The sequence below is a fragment of the Pteronotus mesoamericanus genome, unplaced genomic scaffold (genome assembly GCF_021234165.1).
Source record: "Pteronotus mesoamericanus isolate MK-2021 breed Mesoamerican mustached bat unplaced genomic scaffold, CSHL_Meso_final contig_130, whole genome shotgun sequence".
NCBI classification, from domain to species: Eukaryota; Metazoa; Chordata; class Mammalia; order Chiroptera; family Mormoopidae; genus Pteronotus; species Pteronotus mesoamericanus.
Window position 1 is genome coordinate 20805703 of NW_026555060.1, and position 21559 is coordinate 20827261.

General features: G+C 34.4%; 1 protein-coding gene across 1 annotated transcript in view; it reads right to left on the reverse strand.

Annotated features, from left to right (window-relative positions):
- The window catches only part of STAM (signal transducing adaptor molecule), a 62484-nt gene that overhangs the window by 20681 nt on the left and 20244 nt on the right, over positions 1-21559 (reverse strand). Inside the window, exons 3-5 of the mRNA XM_054593102.1 lie at positions 6284-6359; positions 6107-6202; positions 3711-3857 (exon numbers count right to left, since the gene is read on the reverse strand). Of these exons, the coding sequence (XP_054449077.1) occupies positions 3711-3857; positions 6107-6202; positions 6284-6359 (319 nt within the window). The remainder of the gene's footprint in view (positions 1-3710; positions 3858-6106; positions 6203-6283; positions 6360-21559) is intronic.

Genomic DNA, 21559 nt, shown 5'->3' on the forward strand with positions numbered 1-21559 from the left:
ACTGTTTGGTACACCAAAATACAGGTAGTTAATTCTGGGAATATATTACTGTCCATCATAAACATTTTGTAAGTCAGGTGGTATACAAGTAAATAAATACATAAATTGATTCACGCTTATGGAATTATAAGCTTTCTAACCCTCACTGACCCCTTAGTTTTTTCCATGACAATCAAGGCAAATCAGACTCCAATCTACCTTACCAGTCTTATTTTCAACTACTCTATCAGTTGCCAGAAACTGTTAGGACACATATAGATATAACATTTGTATATAATATATACACACATATATACATACATAACATACATATATACGGGTACTTTTACACCTCTGACACATTTTCTTCTACTTAAAATGTCCTCCCCTCTGGCTCTTTTTACTCCATTCACATTTTTCCCTGTTGAGTTTCAACTCATCAGTCAGTAAACAGCTAAAGTATCACTTTCGCAATGAAACATCCCTAAGCCCCTTAATTAAGCATTCCCTCCTCTGTATTTCTCTGATAACACTTTCAAACAAGGTACTGTGACATGGTAGTTACAGAAGCAGGTTCTGGAGTCGGGCAAACGTGAGTTCAAATGCCAGATCCACCACATTCTAATGTATGACCTTGGATACATTGACCTTTTTGTGCCTCACCTTCTTCACCTACAAAATGAGGATAATAATAGCATCTACACACTACAGGATGTTAGGAGGGTTATATTAACACCTGTAGTTTCCAGAATCAGGTAAGATGAAGGCCATTCAGGGTTTAAAACAAAAAGTATAACACTGTCTTCCAGGATTTATAATGTATGTAAGGAGAATAGATGTCATATGTAAGATGAGTATAAGATGCTGAAGTGAGGAGTACATAAACTCTATACTGTTGCAGAGTTTCTACAATTTACATGAAATAATACAATATTAAGTCAAAATAGACTCTAAAAAGTTATGTATGTATACTCTATAATTCCCAAAGCAACCAATAAAAAATGGAATTCTAATTTTTAAATAATTGTTGAGTGAATGAAAGGCAAAATATGATAGTAAAATATAGTTCTTTATTTGTCACTTAGTATATTTTATGTCAAACAAATGCACAAGGCATTTATTTTTAGAAAAGCTGATTAGAAAAATGCTTTTTATAGTTCACTGAATTGAACTTGATGCACTTTCAATCCTGTTCCACCTCTTGTAATGTTTTAATAATTATGTGACTCTAAAAAATGAAAGTATTCTTGGTCAGAGGCAACCTTTTTCATACTGTATAAATTTTTTTTCCACATTCTGGTGAATTTCACAAAGCAGACATTGATCTTTTGTGGTCTATGAAGAAATCTCTATTGGTCCAGAAGGCCGCAGAACAAGCTGCATTAAGCTCTGTATTCCTGAATTGCACACTTTTCAAAGTTCCTTTCCATCATCAGGTTCTAAGTGTAGCAGTGACACTTGTCTTATTAACTAGCCAAATACAGTAGCAGTGTAACATTATTTTTATCTCTACGTCAAAAATTAGTGCTAAAAAAAACAGCAGCATATAAATAAGTTAGGTGACTAAAGTATGACTTTTCTTAATATATTATTTTCTGTACATGGATTAAAAAATACTTTTAAAATCCTTATATTTTCAAAGGTTTCTGCTAAGTATATTAACAATGGTCTAGTACGACTAAATGTAACGACAAACAACTAAGTGACTTCAAAATCTACAGGGTATTATTCTACAGTTGAGCCTAAATGATACATTTTTTTCATTAAACACGAAGCTCTTTACAAACAGGGTTTTCAATGATACACTTTTCAGAAACTACTATAAAAAAAATCACCATTCTACCTCATATTTTACTTTATATGTATTTTATATATTTCTTGTGGCTAAAAGACAGCAACTATAACAGAATTAGCTTTTACATATTTTATAACATCTTGATGAAAAGAAGAAAAGTAACTCTTAACTTTACTGTTACTGATCTATGTCCTTAATCTTTTGAACAGGAGAGTGACCTAACTTCTATGCCAATCAATAAATAAATGCTCTTGCCAGTGTTCACTCCACTTCTTGTCCTTTGAAGCCTAGTCCAGACAGACACATATCCACTAACCTCTATATCAAACAGGAGGCAGGATCATGTAGTGGAAAGAACACTGGACTGAGAGTCAGGAGGCCTGTGTTCTACTTCCAGCTCTGTCAACTACTAGCTGTGGCCCTGGGCAAGTCACTTAACCATTCTGGGTCTCAGGTGCCTCATCTGTAAAATGATGGGATTATATTAGAGAGTTCCTAAAGTTGTTCTCACCACTACCTGAGATTCTGGGTTAACCGAACAATGCTATATATCAAACAGATCTTCTTCCTTCTGTTACAGAAATAAGTCCCTTTGTGGACAGATATACAGTTTTCACATGCACTGAGAGCTGTGCTCTACTTCAATGTGCAAACAGAACCACCCAGGGATCTTATTAAAATGAAGATAATAAATCCATGGGTCTGGAATGGCACCTGAGATGCTGCATTTCTAACAAGCTTCCAGGTGGTGATGTTGATGATGGTCAATGAACCACATTTTGAATCACAAGCTCTAGAATAGATTCTCTGGGTACAGAAACAGCAATTCCACTAAGCATCTAAGGTCTCTTTCGTCTCTGTAGTGAATGTACTTTGATAATTGAACATTGCTTCTATTGTCAAGAAACTTATAAGACTACTGGATTATTCTGCATAAAATTATTCCTTAATTATACAAATTTTAGAAATTACTGAGAGTAGTAAAAGCCAGCTGTCAATTATGAATGAATACCTCTAAAAGATATAATTTATCATTATAAAACTACTCATAAGTCTAATTTTTTCAAGTAAAAAGAAAAACAGCCTTCCTTCCTTCCTCTCCCAAGTATATGTCTGGTTCTGTACAGTTAAAGAGTACACAGATAAACTAGAAGCACCTTGTGAAGAAAGTTTATGTAAGTCTGGATGAAGGGATCCCTCCACAGCTGAGTTTTATGCTCATGCTTTTATACCACTCAATGCATACAGCGGGGAACTACCACATATTTTAAGCCCCCTTGATTGGCTGGGAACCCTAAAGGATGGTAACCCGAAACAGAAAAAGAATAAGAGGTACTGTTTCATTTTTCATGACATAAATTAGAGATTGGTCTCATTACATAATTTTTTTTCAAAAGGAATATTAAGCCTTACAGCCAATCATATTTATTAGAAGAAAGGAAAAAGATGTTTATATTAAGGGAAAAGATGCTTCACATGCTTCCCTTCCCAATGACCCCCTTATATCTTCTCAATTTTAATATAGGTATTCATGAATTTCATAATCAAAAGAACCTCTAAACTCATCCTTCGATTTTAAGGATATCCCCATTTTTGAGCCGTCATTCTTTGTAGATAAAACCATAGTATTAAGAGCATTTAGCAAGATTGTATTACCTGATATAATGATTTAATTTGGTCTATACTGTTAAAACTAAATTTAAACATTTTAATTACAAAATGTTAATTCATTTATAAAGAAGGAGAAACAGTGGGAAAGTAGAAGTTGGAACATGTTAATATTCCACTATATTTTTCTGGCAACTCTAAATGTGAGATTATTACTATTATTAACAAAAATTCCAAAGCTACCTTGGTTTGGAGGGGAAGAAAATTCAAATAAACATGGTTACTTTAGAATAACAAACTGTAGTGCACACACAACTTTACAAAATACCTGAGAGCCAATAGCTGGAAATGTAACACCTTGCTCCTTAAGGTTCTTAATCATTGCTGATATAAGACTAAGCTGTGGATCATTCTTAAATTCATCCGTCCATTCAACCATAAGGGCCTTTAATTTTTCACACACTTTAGGATGACCCTAAAAATAGAGAAAAAAATTAATAAGATTTTATCTGGAAAAAAACAATTCTTATGAAAACGAGCTGATAGAGAAATATCAATCTGAATTTTAAGTCATTTATTATGGTTTTGTTATTTAATTTTTGCATGAGTGATGTTTTCATTAAAGTTCTCCATACCAAAAAATAAAAAAAAACTAATTTCCTGGCTAGTTATTTAATATAGATATTTTACATATAAAAATTATGAAGTGTTGTAGATCTCTTTTTAAAGCACAAATTATTACTCTTAATTGTAAACAATACATAAGTAAGTATAGTTGGTTATTAAAAAGAAACTAATTTTATTTTCACACTATGAAAAAACAAGAGAAGATACCACCATAAATACCTCACATCAAATTCAAATGGATTAAATATATAACTTATTTTGAAGGTCAGAAACAGAGAACTTTTGAGAGTATTTTGCAACTACGCAAGCTTTGTACATCAGGGAGATAAAATAGTTTTGTTCTTTGTAGACCAATATTATAAAAATAAGTTGGGAACAATAAATAGTACACTTCCTTGATTCCTAATTCTTGACTTTTAACATGCATTACCATGTGTTTTTCCCAAGTGGCTTAATTATTTAAGATCTGATTTGAGGTCCACTGTAGGTCATTATCCCTGGAAACTTTATTTCTTCAAAATACTACCTCACCTAAAGTATAAAACCAGTATGTTCATTCTAAAACATTTGGAATATAAAGAAAAGTCCTTTCTCCTATACAGAGTTGTTTTTCAAAATACTTGTTCATGTTAAGTACAAGTTTGAGTATTATATCTTCAATTGAATTATAGAAAACATTATCATCTTTTCATAAACAGTGGTACAGCTTGGTGAATATTCAGGATATTAAAAGAACAGTTCTTAGTAGAAAATAGCTAAATATTGGTTTGGTGAAAAAGTCCGTTTTTTCCATAAAATAAAAGACACGTTTTTCATTTGCACCAATAACTTTATAAATTTGGATACTTTGAGTATGTTGGCTATCTCCTGCATGGTGTAAGGTTAACTGTTCTCAATTAATGTGTTGATTTGATCGCTATCAACCTCAATTGGTCTACCCGACTGTGGAGCACTGTGGAGCAAGAAATTTCCACACAAAACTTCACAAACCACTTTTGACACGTTCAATCAGTCATAGCACCTTCTCCATACACTGCACTAATCTTTGCATGTCAATTACATTTTCACCTTTCCTGAAATAATAAAGCATAATATGCCAAAAATGTTGTATTTTTTTCCATCTTCAATATTAAGATAGCTTCACAAAAATTCACCAATTTTGATGTCTTTTCTTAAATGCATGCTGATACGACAGCTGTCACACTACAATCTAACAAAATTATTTTGAATGAAGTTAAAAATAAATTAGTGCTACTGGAGCCATCTTACGGGAAAAAAACAAAGTTTTTGGCCAGCCCAATATAAATTAACTTTAAAGCAGAATAATAAAAAATTTTTTATCATGTAACCATGTTTGAAAACAAGTACAGAATTTTAAATTCTCATGTCATTTCTGTATTGTTTTCTATGAAAACCTGATATACTCATTTATTTTTTAAAAAGGGCATTTTCCCTTTTAAGACTTCACAATTTTTTCATGATACATAATGCATCCTCCCACCCCCAGGAAAAATAACAGAAATAACCCACAGAATGCATAAATTTTTACTGAGAAAACTCACATATTACTTAGTAACTTAAATTTTTTTAAAGTCCTTGCATTGCAAGATTTAAATTCCTTATTCTACATGTGGCAGGTAGACAGTACAGTATTAAAATCCAGTGATGGTCAGGTAGTGGCCTTATTCACATCAAGATGAAACTCAACAGTGCCATATTTTGGCAGTGTTTTTGAACACTGCTACATTAGGAAAATACTTCTGTGGCTACAAAAACTGCCTAAAAATTGACAAGTATTATTTAATCAGAAAGAGAAATACACATATTTACCTATTAGATGAAAAGAATGATAAAGAGGTTAAATAAACTGTAATTTCACTTGAAAAAACCAACTCTCTTCATATAAATCTGAAGTCTTCAGCAAAACCTAACTTTTACATATATGATAAACATAGCCTAGAAAGAGTTTTGTTTTTTTTTTGTGTGTTTTTAAAACACAGACTAGTTCTTTGTGATTTAAAATGTAAGGAACTGAACAATAAAATGTATGAAGAAAAAAGACTGTCTTAATTCATTCCTGGGAATAATGTTCCTTACCTTGTTTAATACGTTGCTTACTTCACTAGCAAAATCTCTTGAACATACTTCTAGATGAAAAATTTTGCCACAGTTTGATACACAAGCTCCTAGAAGCTAAATGCACAAATTCCAAAGTTAAATGGGCTCAATTTCAGCAGATAATTTTGTGGTAGTAACTAAAATCAAATCACTCACAGTCAGAGCTTGCATAGCAACATGAGGATCTTTATGGTTCACCCTCCTCATGATGGACCGAAGACAATCTTTAGGTCTAAAACATAAGACATGTAACATAACAATCAATTAGTAGTACATCCAGCTTCCCCCGCCCCTTAACTGTAACAGGCAACAGACTATTATACAAAAGGGAGAATATGGTAAAGGAGTTTAAATTTTATTAATGACACCTGAAAAACTGTGCACTGACAAGTTCCTTTAAACTTTCAAACAAGAGTAACAGACTCTCTTCATTAGCAATCACAATGCACATTACGCTGATTCTGAGTGAAAAAAGTTTTGAAAACAAAATGATAGACCAAGACTTCCACTTCCAGTCATGATAGAGTAACTGGAACCAGACTTATACTCCTGCTATACACAATTACAAAACTAGAAAACTCTAAGTAAAATTTACAGGGATGGGCAAAAGTAGGTGTACAGTTGTAATACAAATAAATAATTCAATAATGAATAATACAAGAATAAACTGTTTTGGATACTTACAACTGTACACCTACTTTTGCCAACCCCTGTATATTGAGGTAACTTTTAGTTCATAATGATGATCTCTAGGAAGGAATACAAATTAGATAAGCCAAATCTTTGCTTCAACTTCTACCTAAAGGCACTTCCAGATATTAATACAGAGTTTCTGCCTAAAGGCAGTTCTGGATCTCAGTGTCAAGAAGAGAACAATTATCTCACTGAGTTGGGCGGAAAGAAACGAGAATTCGGAAGGCTGAGGGAACTAAAATTTGTAGGACAGAGAAGTAGTAACTATATACTAGAAGGGTACATAGAGTAGAGTTCTTTATACTAGAATAAGGGATCTACTTAGGTCTGCTGTGGGGAAAACTCCACAATGCTGGGCAGAAAGTGAGAGCTCTATTTTGAAAAGTCAAACACAAAAGGACAATGTTGTATGACTTCATTTATATGATGGACCTAAAACAAGCAAATAAATAGTAACAGAAAGTAGACAGAAGTCACCAGTGGCTGGCAGGAAGAGAGGAATGAAGAGCTCATATTAATGCATAGTTTCTACCTGGAAAGATAAAAAAGTTTTGGAAATGGATACCAGTAATGGCTGTATGACATGAAAAATGTATTGAACACCACTGAACTGTACATTTAAAAATGGTTAAAGTAGTAATTTTCATAATACTTATATACTATAGCACTATTATTTAGATTTTGCATTTTTCACAGTTGGACTTATTTTAAGAGCCAGAATCTGTGACCCCATGCTAATATTTACAGTTAAGAAAACCACGGTGATACAAAAACGCAATGCTATCATTTCAAAGCACTGGTAAAGGCCATAGATAAAAAGAATTATCTGAATAATAAAGTTAAAACCATTAAAATAACCCATTGATGATTCACCTCAGTGAATGAATATTTTAGGACATTTATACCACCAAATTTTTTTTCCACCAAATTTTTAAAGAAAATTCCTGGTGTATTGGTTTTAAAGCACTTTTTAATTTTAATTTTTTATTGATTTTAAAGAGAGGAAAGGAGATAGATCAATTTGTTGTTCCACTCATTTATGCATTTATCAATTGATTCTTCTTTGTGCCCTGACCAGGGGTCGAACCCACAACTCTGGAGTACTGGGACAATGGTCTAACCAACTGAGTTACCCAGACAGAAAGCAAACCATTTTTTTAAAAGTAAGAATCTAAACTTGTGGTGACTTTTGGAAAGTGTCACAGAGAAAGGGGCTCTGAAATGATTAACTGATCCTGTTTGGACATTTCAGCACAGCTGATTTCCTTTTCTTTTTCTCTTTCTCTTCTCTTTTCTTTTCAGCAAGAGGGAAACAAAGAATGAGATAGAAACATCAATTTGTTTTTCCACTTATTTAGCATTCATTGATTGTTTCTCGTATGTGCCCTGGCAGGTTATCAAACAGGCAACCTTGGCATATTGGGACGATGCTCTAACCAACTGAACTACCTGGCCAGGGCTGACCACAGCACATTCTTAAAACCAAGGCAAAGATATCTCTGGCACCAAAACAAACTTGGCAATTGTGTCATAAAAAGTATAGAGCAGCAAAGCCAATCAGGATGATTATAAATGCTGATGAACACTTCTATGTATGCCAACACAGCAGTATCTATTTAAATATAAACTAAATAAAATCACTTCAGAATTGTGTATAACACTGGCAGCATTCAACAAAAGTGGCCCACAAAAATTTAGCATTAACTATCTCATTCTACTCTGCATTTTTTTCAATTCAGTTTTCCAGTGTTTACACAGATGATAAACAAAACATATAGTGTGCTAGTTATATTTTGAGAAATCCTAAAATTTAATGAAAGATTATGATCAAAACAGTGTTTTTTAAAAGATTTAAGAGTAATAAGTGAATTTAAAGTTAAGTGTACTATGGCTATTATCCTCTCAATGACAAAAGGAAGTTGAAAACAAACGTAGTGTCTGTATAATTTATCATCCATGCAAGCACCCTTTTGAGAGTGAAGTGGGTGCCAAGCGGACATAGTACAGGAACGGAAGGCATATACTGGAATTATCCAAGGCAAACTGGGTATATAGGCACCCTAGGAAAAACTATGTTCATCTGCAAAATTATCTTTTTATGCATAAACCTGGGTCATGCAGTTAGTTCATGAGAGGCTGAGAAAAACAAGGGCAGTACTTTCAGGAAGTTGTGGCTTCTAACATTGTTTTCTCAAGTCACAGATGAAATGAAAAGAGGCTTTTCAGGAATCAAGAGGTAATGTCTTACTCTCACCTTGATTCTGGGCTGAACTCAGTGACCTGCTTGACCAAGCGAATATAATAGAAATGATGTTCTGAGATGTACGGTCATAAGAAGTCGTGTAGGGTATACCTAGGTAGAACATTTGCTATTAGGATGCTCCCTCTAGGAACTCAGCCATCTTTCTGTGAGAAACTCACAGAAAATGATGGCCCCAGTTGAGGTTCTAGCTGATAGCCAGCCATCCACTGCTAGCTATTTTGAGCATCTGTCCCAGTCAGGCCTTCAGATGATTTCACTCCCAGCCACTGTCTGACTGCAACTTCATGAGAGGCCCCAAGTAAGAAGTGCCCAGCTGTTAACTAATTCACAGAACCACAAAGACAATAACTTGCTCTTTTTGGCCACTGAGTCTTAGTATGGTTTGTTATGTAGCAACAGATAACTAGAATAGCCTCTAACAAAGTGTGCTAACAGATGTCAGCTTTAAATAGTAATAATGTATTATTTAGAATTATTTCTTTTCATCTTTTTTTTAAAAAACAAAATTTCCTTAACTGTTTATCTCCCCATCTTGAGGGTTCCTAAAGACAGGGTCCAGGGCCGGGCCACTTAAATTCTCAAATGAAATTTGACAGAACAAAAATAAGAATTATTTAGCAACTGCTGTTGCTCTCTAGTGACTGATGGTAATACAGTTTCTGAATGTTGCCTAGAACAGTGCCATCAGCATGGTAGATGCTCAATAAAATCTTGTCATGCTAAATATAGAAAATACTACTTTTCACTGTTGTATAATAATTAGTACTTAGAATTAAATATACCTTATAAAGCTATTTGTTACCAATTTCTGCATATCTTCCGCTGAGTTTGCTTTCTATGTGAAAATGTACATACTCTCATAAAATTTATTTCTCAGAATTATAACATGACCATGATAAGGGAAAAATGCACAATAAGTGGCACTAGGAGGAGCACAGAATGTGAGGAAAGAGACTGGCAGTAATAAATACAAATAAAGTATTTTGTAAAAATGCATGCTAAGATAAAATCTGCATGTGCATTTAGAAGTCTACCAATGGTTTCTATTGCCTACTTTTTTCTATAAGTGTGGTCAAATCCTCATCTCCCACAAAAACGTCTCAAAACCCCACTTTGGTATTTTAAAACTTTTTGTGAGATACATCCTCTCTTTTTCTTATCTTGAGATGGGAAAACAAGAAATTAGAGGTCAGGGATAGACAAAAAAAAAGTGAAAGGAGATTTATCTCTTATGTCTCTCACTTTTCCAACCCCCAAAATAACTCTCTTTCAGGTGATAAATGACCATAGTACAAATCACATCATTGTAAAATGTAATGAAATAGTACCATTTCCTGGGGTTTGTTGGCAAAGTCAAGGTTATGAGGGAAAAATTGCAGTTCATTAATTTTTCTTGATTAGGGGTTATCTGTTAGAGAACATACTCTGCCATCTCTCAAATATGCTCAATACAGGTGACTTTTCCTCAATTATTAAAGCAAAACATTTAGCACCAGTTGAAGATGCCAGTTTGCATACAGGGTCATGTTGTTTAAAACATGCATATTCTGTGTAAAGATCACACTCAGTGCAGTGAGATATTCACCGTCTATAAGGGAAATGGGAACTGTAATTGTGAGACAGCACATATAAGCTTCCTAAATGAAGAGCAGGACAAGTTTTTAGGAAAAGTAAATTTTGAGGGGCAGCAAAAGAATACTGTCAAAGTTAGCAAGTTAAGCATGCATATGATGCAGCTCAAATCTATTGTCAGAAAAGCAAGGAAAATTAAAACTAATTTTGTAATCCTATAGGTCTTTTTTCAAAGAATAATGAAATTTCAAATCTCTTTGAATAGCTAAGTAAATTTCCAAAACTGCCACATTATATAAATGTCTATCCACTTATATCTATGCTGCTGTACAGTTATCACAGATAAATACCTCAACATTAGTCTTTAGTCACCAGTGAACGAGATTACCTGAAAAGGTCTTTCCATTAATATATAAAGAGAAAGCAAAAAATATTTAATGATTTTGTTGGATAAAAAAGTCAAGATTTTGTGATATCTTTGTGCTTTATAAAACTTTAAAGTCTCATTTCAAATTATATCTCATCTCTACATCCCATGTGAAAAGTTCTTTGTATCATAAGAATAACAGGTTAAGCTGTGATAAAAAGATTATTTTATACTCTTAAGAAAATTATTACCAATGAAAAGACAGTAAATTTAAATTCTGATTATTATATCTCCTACTAATTAACCAATGATTTTCAATCCATCAACTTTCCTAAACAAAGGTACTACCTCTTCATTATCTCCCTCAAGGGGCCTTAAAAATAAGAGGGTTTTCCTTAAAGTCTTGCAAACATAAAAGAAAACCAGTAAAACATATATTAATAGTAATAATACTAAGCTCAGTTAGTGAATGTGCTTGCATAGTTCTAATCATCTATAAAACAGAACTGAAAAAATAGAAAGATACTAGCAATATGTTTCTAAATAGGAGCATAACTGGTTGTTCAGGGCAGAAAAATTATTTTTAGAGTAACACTATCTGGCATGTAACACCCTTGGTCTCCACCTAATCAATGTCAGTAGACAGTGCAACAACCAAAACCATCCCTAACAGAGCAATACCACCAAGGCTGAGAACCACTGCTAGACAAAAGCAGCAGTGTAATACAGTAGAACAAGATATGTAGCTTGACAGACATCATCTGTAATAGGGAGTTCTAATGCTTCCTTATGAGCATGTTATTACAATACTAGAATGGTGCCAGGGACTTGGAGACATTCAACAATGTTCATTCTGGAAAGCACAAACATGTCTCATTCTTTTATAAAGTTACTTTTACAACTTTAGCTTCCAAAGTTAGTTTAGAGTGATTTAAATTTTACATTTTCTTCTGACATGCTATAAAAAATACTTTACTACAACTTACCATTCAAGGATATATGTATTCCATATTGTGGAGAGAGGAAGGGTATTTGCATATGCATATACATAGCTTTTATAGGTCTTAGTATGCTACTACATAGTACACACACACACTATATGATATGGAAACTCAAGTCTTTGCTGAATGAAGTAACTATACACACACGTAACTGTAAGGAAACTCTAACATACAATGTGAAAGAAATCAGAGCTAGGATGAATAATAACTGTATATTCAGTGGAATATTCAAAATGCATAGGTGATTTGTAATGCACATTACAAAGAACACATTCTACAAATCACAAGGGCAAGATGGCGAAACACTGAGTACAAATATCAAATGCTCAATTTCGGGTTTGTAAAGTAGGAATTTCTTACGTGACGGTTGATGGAACATGAATATAATAGATAAACAATTCTCTTTGGCTATTTAAAGAACCTGGCTGGTGTGGCTCGGTGAATTGAGTGCCGACCTAAGAACCAAAGAGTTGCCAGTTCAATTTCCAGTTTAGGGCGCACGCCTGGGTTCTGGGCCAGACCCCCAGAAGGGGGTGCATGAGAGGCAACCACACAGCGATGTTTCTCTCCCTTTCTTTCTCCTTCCCTTCGCCTCTCTAAAAATTAATAAATAAAATCTTTAAAGAATCCAGCGATTCTACTTTCAGGAATACCGTATTTTGCCATGTACAACGCGCACCCATGTTTTTGGTCCAAACTTTCCGGAAAAAAATCTTGCATTTTAATTTTTTAATTCAATTTTTATTTATTTATATTTAGATATTTTTTGTATTATAAAGGAATTTTAGCATTTATTTTTTAACATATTATGGCACAAGAGTTTTTATGTAACAACTTATTACAAAACACAAGAAAAGCTACAAGGTACAAGAAATTTTACTGGTAACAAATGTGTGATATTTACCCATCATAGAAGGCCAAGAACTCTTTGTCACTGTCAGTATCAGAAGTATCATCTTCTTCAATTTCTGCATTACTGGCGTCTTCTGAAGACTCACTTTCCTTATCCTGGTAAATTTCATTGTCTTCAGTTCCAACCCTAGCACTGTTAATGCTGCATTTTTTAAACAATTTCACAATCACTTCCTTCTTGACATCATTCCAGGATCTTAGGCTCCAATCATGCACCATGGCGATGGATGCTTTCTTGATCCTGCCTGTAGGTGTTAAATCATTACCAACTGACTACATACATGACGTCCACTCTTTCTTCATTAGGGCCTTGAAGGGCTAGTTTACTGAAAATCAAGCAGCTGCAGTTGGCTGGTTAGCCCATCAGGTATCACAGGAAATTGGGTTTTTAAGTCTTCTGTGAATGCTTTTGCACTTTGTGTAACATGAGCTTTGAAGTAATCAAAAACAAGCAAAGGTGGTTTTTTAAGTAATCCTCCAGGCCTTTGTGACCAGACATTGTTAAACTAGATTTTCATGTCGTCTTCATTCATCCATCCTTTTTCATGCATGCAAACAATAACTTCATTTGGAATCTTTTCTTTTGGAAACATTTTTCTTTTAAAGTTGAACATAGGTGACAGCTTTGTCCCATCTGCAGAACAGGCGAAAACAACAGTGAAATGTGTTTTCTCACAACCACTAGTTTTAACAGTCATAGTCTCTGCTCCTTTGAAGTCCACAGTTCTGTCGGATGGTATATCAAATGTGAATGGGACCTCATCCATACTGGAGATTTGGGCCAGCTCAAAGTTGTAAGTCTTTCAAAAACTAATAACATCAAAATAAAATTCCAAAACTTGATTCTAACAGGCTACTGGAAGTTCTGGGGCAAGTTTTGTTCATGTCCTCACGCTCAAAGCTTCTCTCTTCATAAAGGTAAAGCACCATTTAGGTGTCCCTGAGAAATCAATGTTTTTTTCTCATGCAATCCTTTTACCTTCTTGTATCATCTTGGTTGAAACAAAGATCCCAGCCTGACAATGCTCCAGAATCCAGGTCTTCACCTCCTGCTCCACCTCCAGCCACTTTGGAGGTATCCCTCGCATTGCCTTCTTCTGCCTTGGCATCTGAAGCAGCTTTTCTTCCTGCTGCCTCCATGATCTGATGACACTCCCTGTGGGAGGAGGTCCAAGGAGCCTCTCGACAGCTCTCTTGCCATGCTTTTTATATATTTAATAACTTTTAGCTTAAAGCTTGCAGTGTACAAAAACCATTTCAACATTTTCCAAGGGATTTTCCAATAATTTATCCCACCTAAAGTCTACAAAGAGAAATGTCGCACTGTTCAAGCTATGGTAATAAAGTCAACATCTTGTCAAGTGGATAACAATCAGCATCATTTCTCTTACACTGTGGGTAACAATATGTGGCTCTTCATTCTTCCTCTCATTTCATTGAATCACTGGCCAAAACTGCTTTCACTGCAGGTTCATTGTAAGATCAACAAAACTGGTTATCATATTCCAAGGTATTATTTTGCAAATGGATATCGTTATTCCTTTCTAGTGTTACACTTTTAATGCAAAAGTATGAATAAAAGAATTAAAAACATTTATATAGATACAGAATTAGTACTACCCATGTATAATATGCATCCTTATTTTTCCCTCAAATTTTAGGCAAAGTAGTATGCATTATACACAGCACAACTGGGTATATCTGAAAAAACCTGAAACATTATTCAAAAGAATATATGCACCTTATGTTCACTGCAGCATTATTTACAATAGGCAAGATATGGAAGCAGCCCAAGTGCCCATCAATACATGACTGGATAAAAAAGGTGTGGTACATTTACACAATAGAATACTACTCAGCTATAAAAAAGAAGGAAATCTTACCCTTTGTGACACATGGATGAACCCGGAGCATATTATGCTAAGTGAAATAAAGCCAGTCAGATAAGTACCATATGATTTCATTTATATGTGGAATCTAATGAACAAAATAAAACTCACAAACGGAATAGAAACAGACTCACAGATACGGAAGACAGATGGATAGCTGTAAAAAAATAAAAATAAAACCTCATAGACACAGACAACAGTATGGTGATTACCAGAGAGAACGGGGATTGGGAAGAGGTGGAAAAGGGCAAAGGCGGGGTAACGGGGATGGAAGGAGACTTGACCTGGAGTGCTGAATACAGGATACAACACACAGATGATGTATTATAGAACTGTACACCTGAAACCTACATAATTTTATTAACTAATGTCATCTCAATAAATGCAATAAAAATTAAACACAGAAATTCATGACTTCATCACAAAAGATAACTAAACTTCTACATACTAAACATGGAGGATTATGTAAGGGTAGGTAACAGTCACTACACACTTAAATTCAGCTTGACAATATTTTGAATTTTCCAGATTATATAACACTGAGGTATATTCCAGTCAAACACAAGGCAGAGAGGGAAGAACTTTAAAAACTTCAAAATAAAATTGCTATGTCTTTGTTCATGATTTTAAATTTCAAATAATTGTTCATTATAGGCACTGAAGGACACAGCCTAGAGGAGTGAGAAAAAAACAAAACTGGGAGTAAAAAACCTGACTTCTAATTTTGCTTCTACTACGTCACATTAAAATCTCAAAACTTTAGTTACCTCATCCATGAAATGATCTCTACAGTCACTATAGACCCTATTCTATAAAATATATACTGTTTTAAAAACCATACTAAAATACAAAAGTAAATCACCGTTTAGGGCAAATAAAGATGACAAAATCAAATCTAATCAGATCCTATTTCCTAATCAAGAACATGGCTCCTGCTACTATCCCCATTTTCTCATCATCTTAATTTCCCTTTTATGATGAGTCACTCTTTTCAGCATACACAGATGTAATAATATAGTCTACCTTTGAAAAAGTAATTCCCATCCAACAAGCAGTTAAAGACTTTACTTCACTAGCAACAAAAAGGACAGAATACCTTGTAAGAAAATACCAAAAATGTGTAAGATTTAGAGAAAAACTTTAAAATACTACTAAAAGATATAAGCAGAAGATACGCTATGTTCTTAGAGATGAAGATTTAATATCATAAAGACAATTTATTAATTAAAAACAAAGCCAATTTAGTAAGAAAGGTTTTTTTAAAGATTTTATTAATTTATTTTTAGACAAGGGGAAGGGAGGGAAAAGAGAGAGAAACATCAATCAGTTACCTCTCACACACTCCCAACTGGAGGGACTTGGCCTGCAACCCAGGCATGTGCCCTGACTGGGAATCGAACCTGCGACCTTCCAGTTTGCAGGCCAGCACTCAATCCACTATGCCACACCAACAAGGGCCAGTTTTGTTTTTAAAATAGTCAAACCAATCCCAAAGTTTATCTGGGGATAGTAGGAAGGGGCAAGACTTATCTAGAAAGACTACAGGAAAAAAATACAATGAGAATAACTAGCCCTGCTAAATATTAAAATGTATTATAAGGCAAATAAAACTATGTGGTAGCAGCACATAAATAGACACATACCAATGGGACAAAGAGAAAATTCAAAAAATACATTCAAATACATATGGAAATGTAATATATAAAGGCAGCATTTATAATCAGAAAGGAAAAAGATGGACTACTAACAAAATGATGTTGCAACTTTTGAGAAGTCAAATAGAAAAGAATAAAGTTAAAGCAATACTTCATACTACAGTATATAATAGCATAAATTCCAAATAGATGAAAGACTTAACTGTAAAACTGAAACCACAGGTACAGACTTTGAAAACAAGTTAGATGGTGTTATACAAAGCTAAACACAGTCTTACCATATGATCCAACAACCACGTTCCTAATTATTTACCTCATTGACTTGAAAACCTATGTGTACACACACACAAACTGTACATAAATGTATTTTATAGAAGCTTTATTCACAATCATCCGAAACTGGAAGCAATCAAGATGTTATTCAACATGTGAAGAAATAAATTATGGTACATGCCTATAATGGAATATTTCACAAATAAAAGGAAATGAGCTATCGAGCCATAAAAAGACATAAGTTAAGTTTCAGTACCTTTTGTTTACTTAGCAAAAAGCCAGTCTGCAAAGGCTACATACTATATGATTCCAATTATATGACATTTTGAAAATGGCAAAAACAGCAAAACAAATTAGAGGCTGCCAGAGGTTCGGGGGGGAGGGGGAAGGGACGAATAGGTGGAGGACAGAACATTTTTAGGATGGTGAAAATATTCTGTGTGATACTGTAATGATAGACACATGTCATTATGCATTTGTCAAAAGCCATAAAACTGTACAACAGAGTGAGCCTTAATATAAACAATAAATTTTAGTTAATAATAATGTATCAATATTGGTTGATTACTCGTAATATAGGTACCACACTAATGCAAGATATTAATAATATGGGAAACTGTATGAGGGGAGTGGAGTAGGTACATGGAATTCTTTGTACTATCTGCTCAATTTTTCTTTAACCTAAAATTGTATTTAAAAACAAAGTCTATTAATTAGAAAATAAAAGTAAAATCATAAAAAATGAGATAATTTTACAAAAACCGTGGAAAATTCCTGAATAACTCAAAATTCTAAAAACTGAAAGAAAAGACTGATAAATTCAACTATATAAAAATCAGAAACTTCTAAACAGAAAACAAACAACAAAGCAAGGTCAATGGAAATATATATATGTATATATACACATATATGCAACCCTTCATATTTGAGATGTTCCTAATAAGCTGAGGATTCCTAGAAATCAGGAAAGATACAATTCACAGAAAAGGAAATACAAACAGCTCTTAAAAATAGAGAAAGATGTTCAACTCAGTAAAGGGTAAGAGTGAGCTTTTGACTTGACATAAGCCCATCCCACCTCAAGCCTCTTCACTTTTAGGAAAAGGAATAAAAAAAGAGCCCCACTCTGGCTGGTGTGGCTCAACTGGTTGGAGCATGGTCCCACAACCAAAAGGCTGTGGGTTCTATTCACAGTCATGGCACAAACCCAGCTGGCAGGTTTGACCCCCAGTTGGGGCACGTATGAGTACACAACCAATCAATGCTGCTCTCTTACATGGATGTTTCTCTTTTCTCCCTTCCTTCTTCTCTCTCTAAAAGCAATGAAAAAATGTCCTTTTTGAGAAGAGAGAGACAGAGAGAGGAAGAGAGGCTGAGAGGCCGACAGAGAGTAAGCCCCAACTACTCTCCTTTCCAGGCCTCCAATGTTCTGTCTGCAGAGATTAAAAGAAGGCCTCTACTACCCAGTAATTGAGAATTTGAGAACATATGCCTATTATTCTTGTTTATATCAGTCCCTACTGAGAAGCTCCAGATGATCCTTTCTATCATTAAACAGCTCTGCATATCCATTAACAACTTTAGAAACCTTTCAGCTATATTCTCTAGAATTCACGGCCCTTGGTCCTTCTGCTCCACAGAAACCTGGCTCTCCAAGCAGGATACTTACTCCTACAGCCATCTCAAGTGGTAACTTGTCCCTCCACCCCTTTTGTGTGTACATTAAATGAGGTATATATGGGTCCTCTTTGATCCCTTGCTACTTCCAAATCATTCTCCCCTCCTCTTTCCCAAAACAGTCCAGTTCTGATCATGTCAGACAATCTTGTTATAGTTCATTTATAAAACCTCAACGGCCTCCTCATCTCTCAATGATTTTAACTCCTGGCTGACTGCCACTCTTTCCAACATTATTTCTATCTTAACTCTCAGAGAAGTTACTAATAATGTAAGTGATGCTTCCGATATCTTGGCTTTTCAACTTCTATCCCCCCTTAGTATTATTAACTGTCACGGTCACAGCCTAGACTATATCATGACCAATAACTGAAAACCCTCTATAATCACAATTTCAATCACCTTACATGTTTCTAACTCACTCATCCTCTCTTATACCCAACTCTGTGCTCATTAAGGGCAACGCACCTCTGCTCCAGCTACTCCACATCTTTCAAGTCTCTAAAAAGTACCAAGTGTTCTGTACCGTGCAGCATTCATGTAGATGATCTTCCCGCTGCCTAAGACCTTGGCTTTCAGCTGCTTCCCTCTTCTCAACTTGAACATCAAATGTTATCCTCTCACACCAGAATTTCCCTGAAAAATCTAAGTAGGTCTCCCCTCCTGTTCTCCACTAAAGCCCTTGATTCATTATCTTCTTAGCCCATTGTTTGTTTACCTGGTTATTCCTGTCTTCCACTACTAGACTGTCACCACATCTGATGGCAAAGGCTATACTTGCTTTATTCACCACTGTACAAAAAAAGCATAATGCCCAGCCAGTGCTTACCATTTGTCAAATAATAAAACCAACCACCATAGTTCTATGATATTAAGAAGTGAAAGAGACATGGAAATCAAGATCAGGCTTTACAAAAGTCCTTTAACTTTATTTCTGGTTGGTCTCTTCTCCTATTTTAAATTACATTAATGAATCTCAAATATGGATCAGATTCTCATTTATAAACTGGAAAAATGTACAGTACCTAGAGCTGCTCTGATGATTAAATGTTTATAAGGGACTTAAACAAGATCTGAAAAACAATAAGCGGGCAATAAATGTTGGCTATTATTCTTAAAAGAGCACTTAAAAGACTGAAAATTAAGGCCCAGAAATTAAAGACATGATCATAATAAAATATGTATTGCAAGAGAACCAATTCTCTCCTTTATGCTGCCCTTCCAACTTGAAGAAGTCTAGGTCAGAGATTATGTTTTCCTTAAAAAGTGAGGAATACAGTATTTTATCAAACTCCAGTTGAATGCCAGAAAAAGTTATAGCCCATCTAGGTCCAGGACAGGACAATAAAGAGCCAATGAAAAACATTTTTTAACAAACTCTTTCCAAAATGCTTATACTTATATTTTTCACAAAATATTAGTAATGCTGTAATTTTACCCTTACAATTCTGTTTGAAAGAATCAAAAACTTACAACCTAGGGCCCTGTCCACGTAGCTCAGTTGGTTGGTGCATCATCCCAATATGCCAAGGTTGTGAGTTTGATCTCCGGTCAGGGTACATTAAAAAAAACCCCACCAGTGGATGCAAAGATAAATGAAGTAACAAAGAGATGTTTCTGTTTCTCTGTTTCTCTCTCTCTCTCTCTCTCTCTCCCTCCCCCATCTATCCCCCTCACCTCTCTCCCTCCTTCCCCCTTTGTCTCTAAAATCAATAAATAAAAATTAAAAATAAATAAAAATCCTTATAACCTAAATAGATCCCTTAGTTAAGAAAAAGCATGTTTTCCACCTTCAGCCAACAATACTTTGTCTAAGCAAAGACAGTTAAGATATAAAATAATAGCACATTGAACTATGTGTCTGTTTTTATGTCAGCACCATGCTGTTTTTATCACTATGGCCTTATAGTATAGTTTGACATTATGTAGTGTGATTCCTCCAACTTCATTCTTCCTCAGGATGGCTGTTGCTATGCAGGGCCTTTTGTGGTTCCATATAAATTTTTGAAATATTAGTTCTAGTTCTGTAAAATATGTCATTGGAATCTTGACAGGAATTGAGTTGAATCTATAAATTGCTTTGGGTAGTATGGACATTTTAATGATGTTAATTCTTCCTATCCATAAACTCGGTATGTGCTTCCACTTATTTATATCTTCTTCAATCTCTTTCTTCACTGTCTTATAATAGTCCATGTACAGGTCTTTTACATTCTTGGTTAGGTGTATTCCTAGGTATTTTATTCTTTTTGAAACAATTGTAAATGGGATTGTTTTCTTAATGTCCCTTCTGTTAGTTCATTATTGGCATATAAAAATGCAACTCTGATTTCTGGGTATTAATTTTGTATCGTGCTACTTTACTGAATTCATTACTAGTTATAGTAGTTTCTTGGTGGAATCTTTGGGGTTCTCTATGTATAGTATCATGTCATCTGCCAATAAAGACAGTTTCATATCATCCTTTCCAGTTTGGATGCCATTTATTTCTTCTTCTTGCCTGAATGCTGTGGCAAGGACTATAGGAGACATCCCTGTCTTGTTCCTGATCTTAAGGGGAATGCTTGTAGTTTTTTGCCTGTTGAGTGTGATGCTGGAAGTGGGTTTTTCATATATAGCCTTTATTATGTTTAGGCTATGTTCCCTCTATTCTCACTCTGCTGAGAGTTTTGATAATAAATCAGTGCTGGATTTTATCAAAAACTTTTTCTGCATCTACTGATATGACCATGTGGTTTTTATCCTTCCTTTTGTTTATGTGGTAAATCACATTTATTGATTTGTGAATGTAGATCAATGAAACAAACCCACACCTTTATAGTCAATTAATATTCGACAGAGGAAGCAAGTACATACAATGGGCTAAAGATGGTTTATTCAATAAATGGTGTTGGGAAAATTGGACAGATACGTGCAGAAAAATGAAACTAGACCACCTTCTTATACCATACACAAGAATATATTCAAAATGATCAAAGACTTAAATGTTAGAACCAAACCATAAAAATCCTACTAGAAAACATAAGCAGCAAAATCTCAAACACTGCTTATAGCAATATTTTTTTTGATATATATCCCCAGGCAAGGGGAACAAAAGAAAAAATAAACACATGGGACTGTATCAAATTAA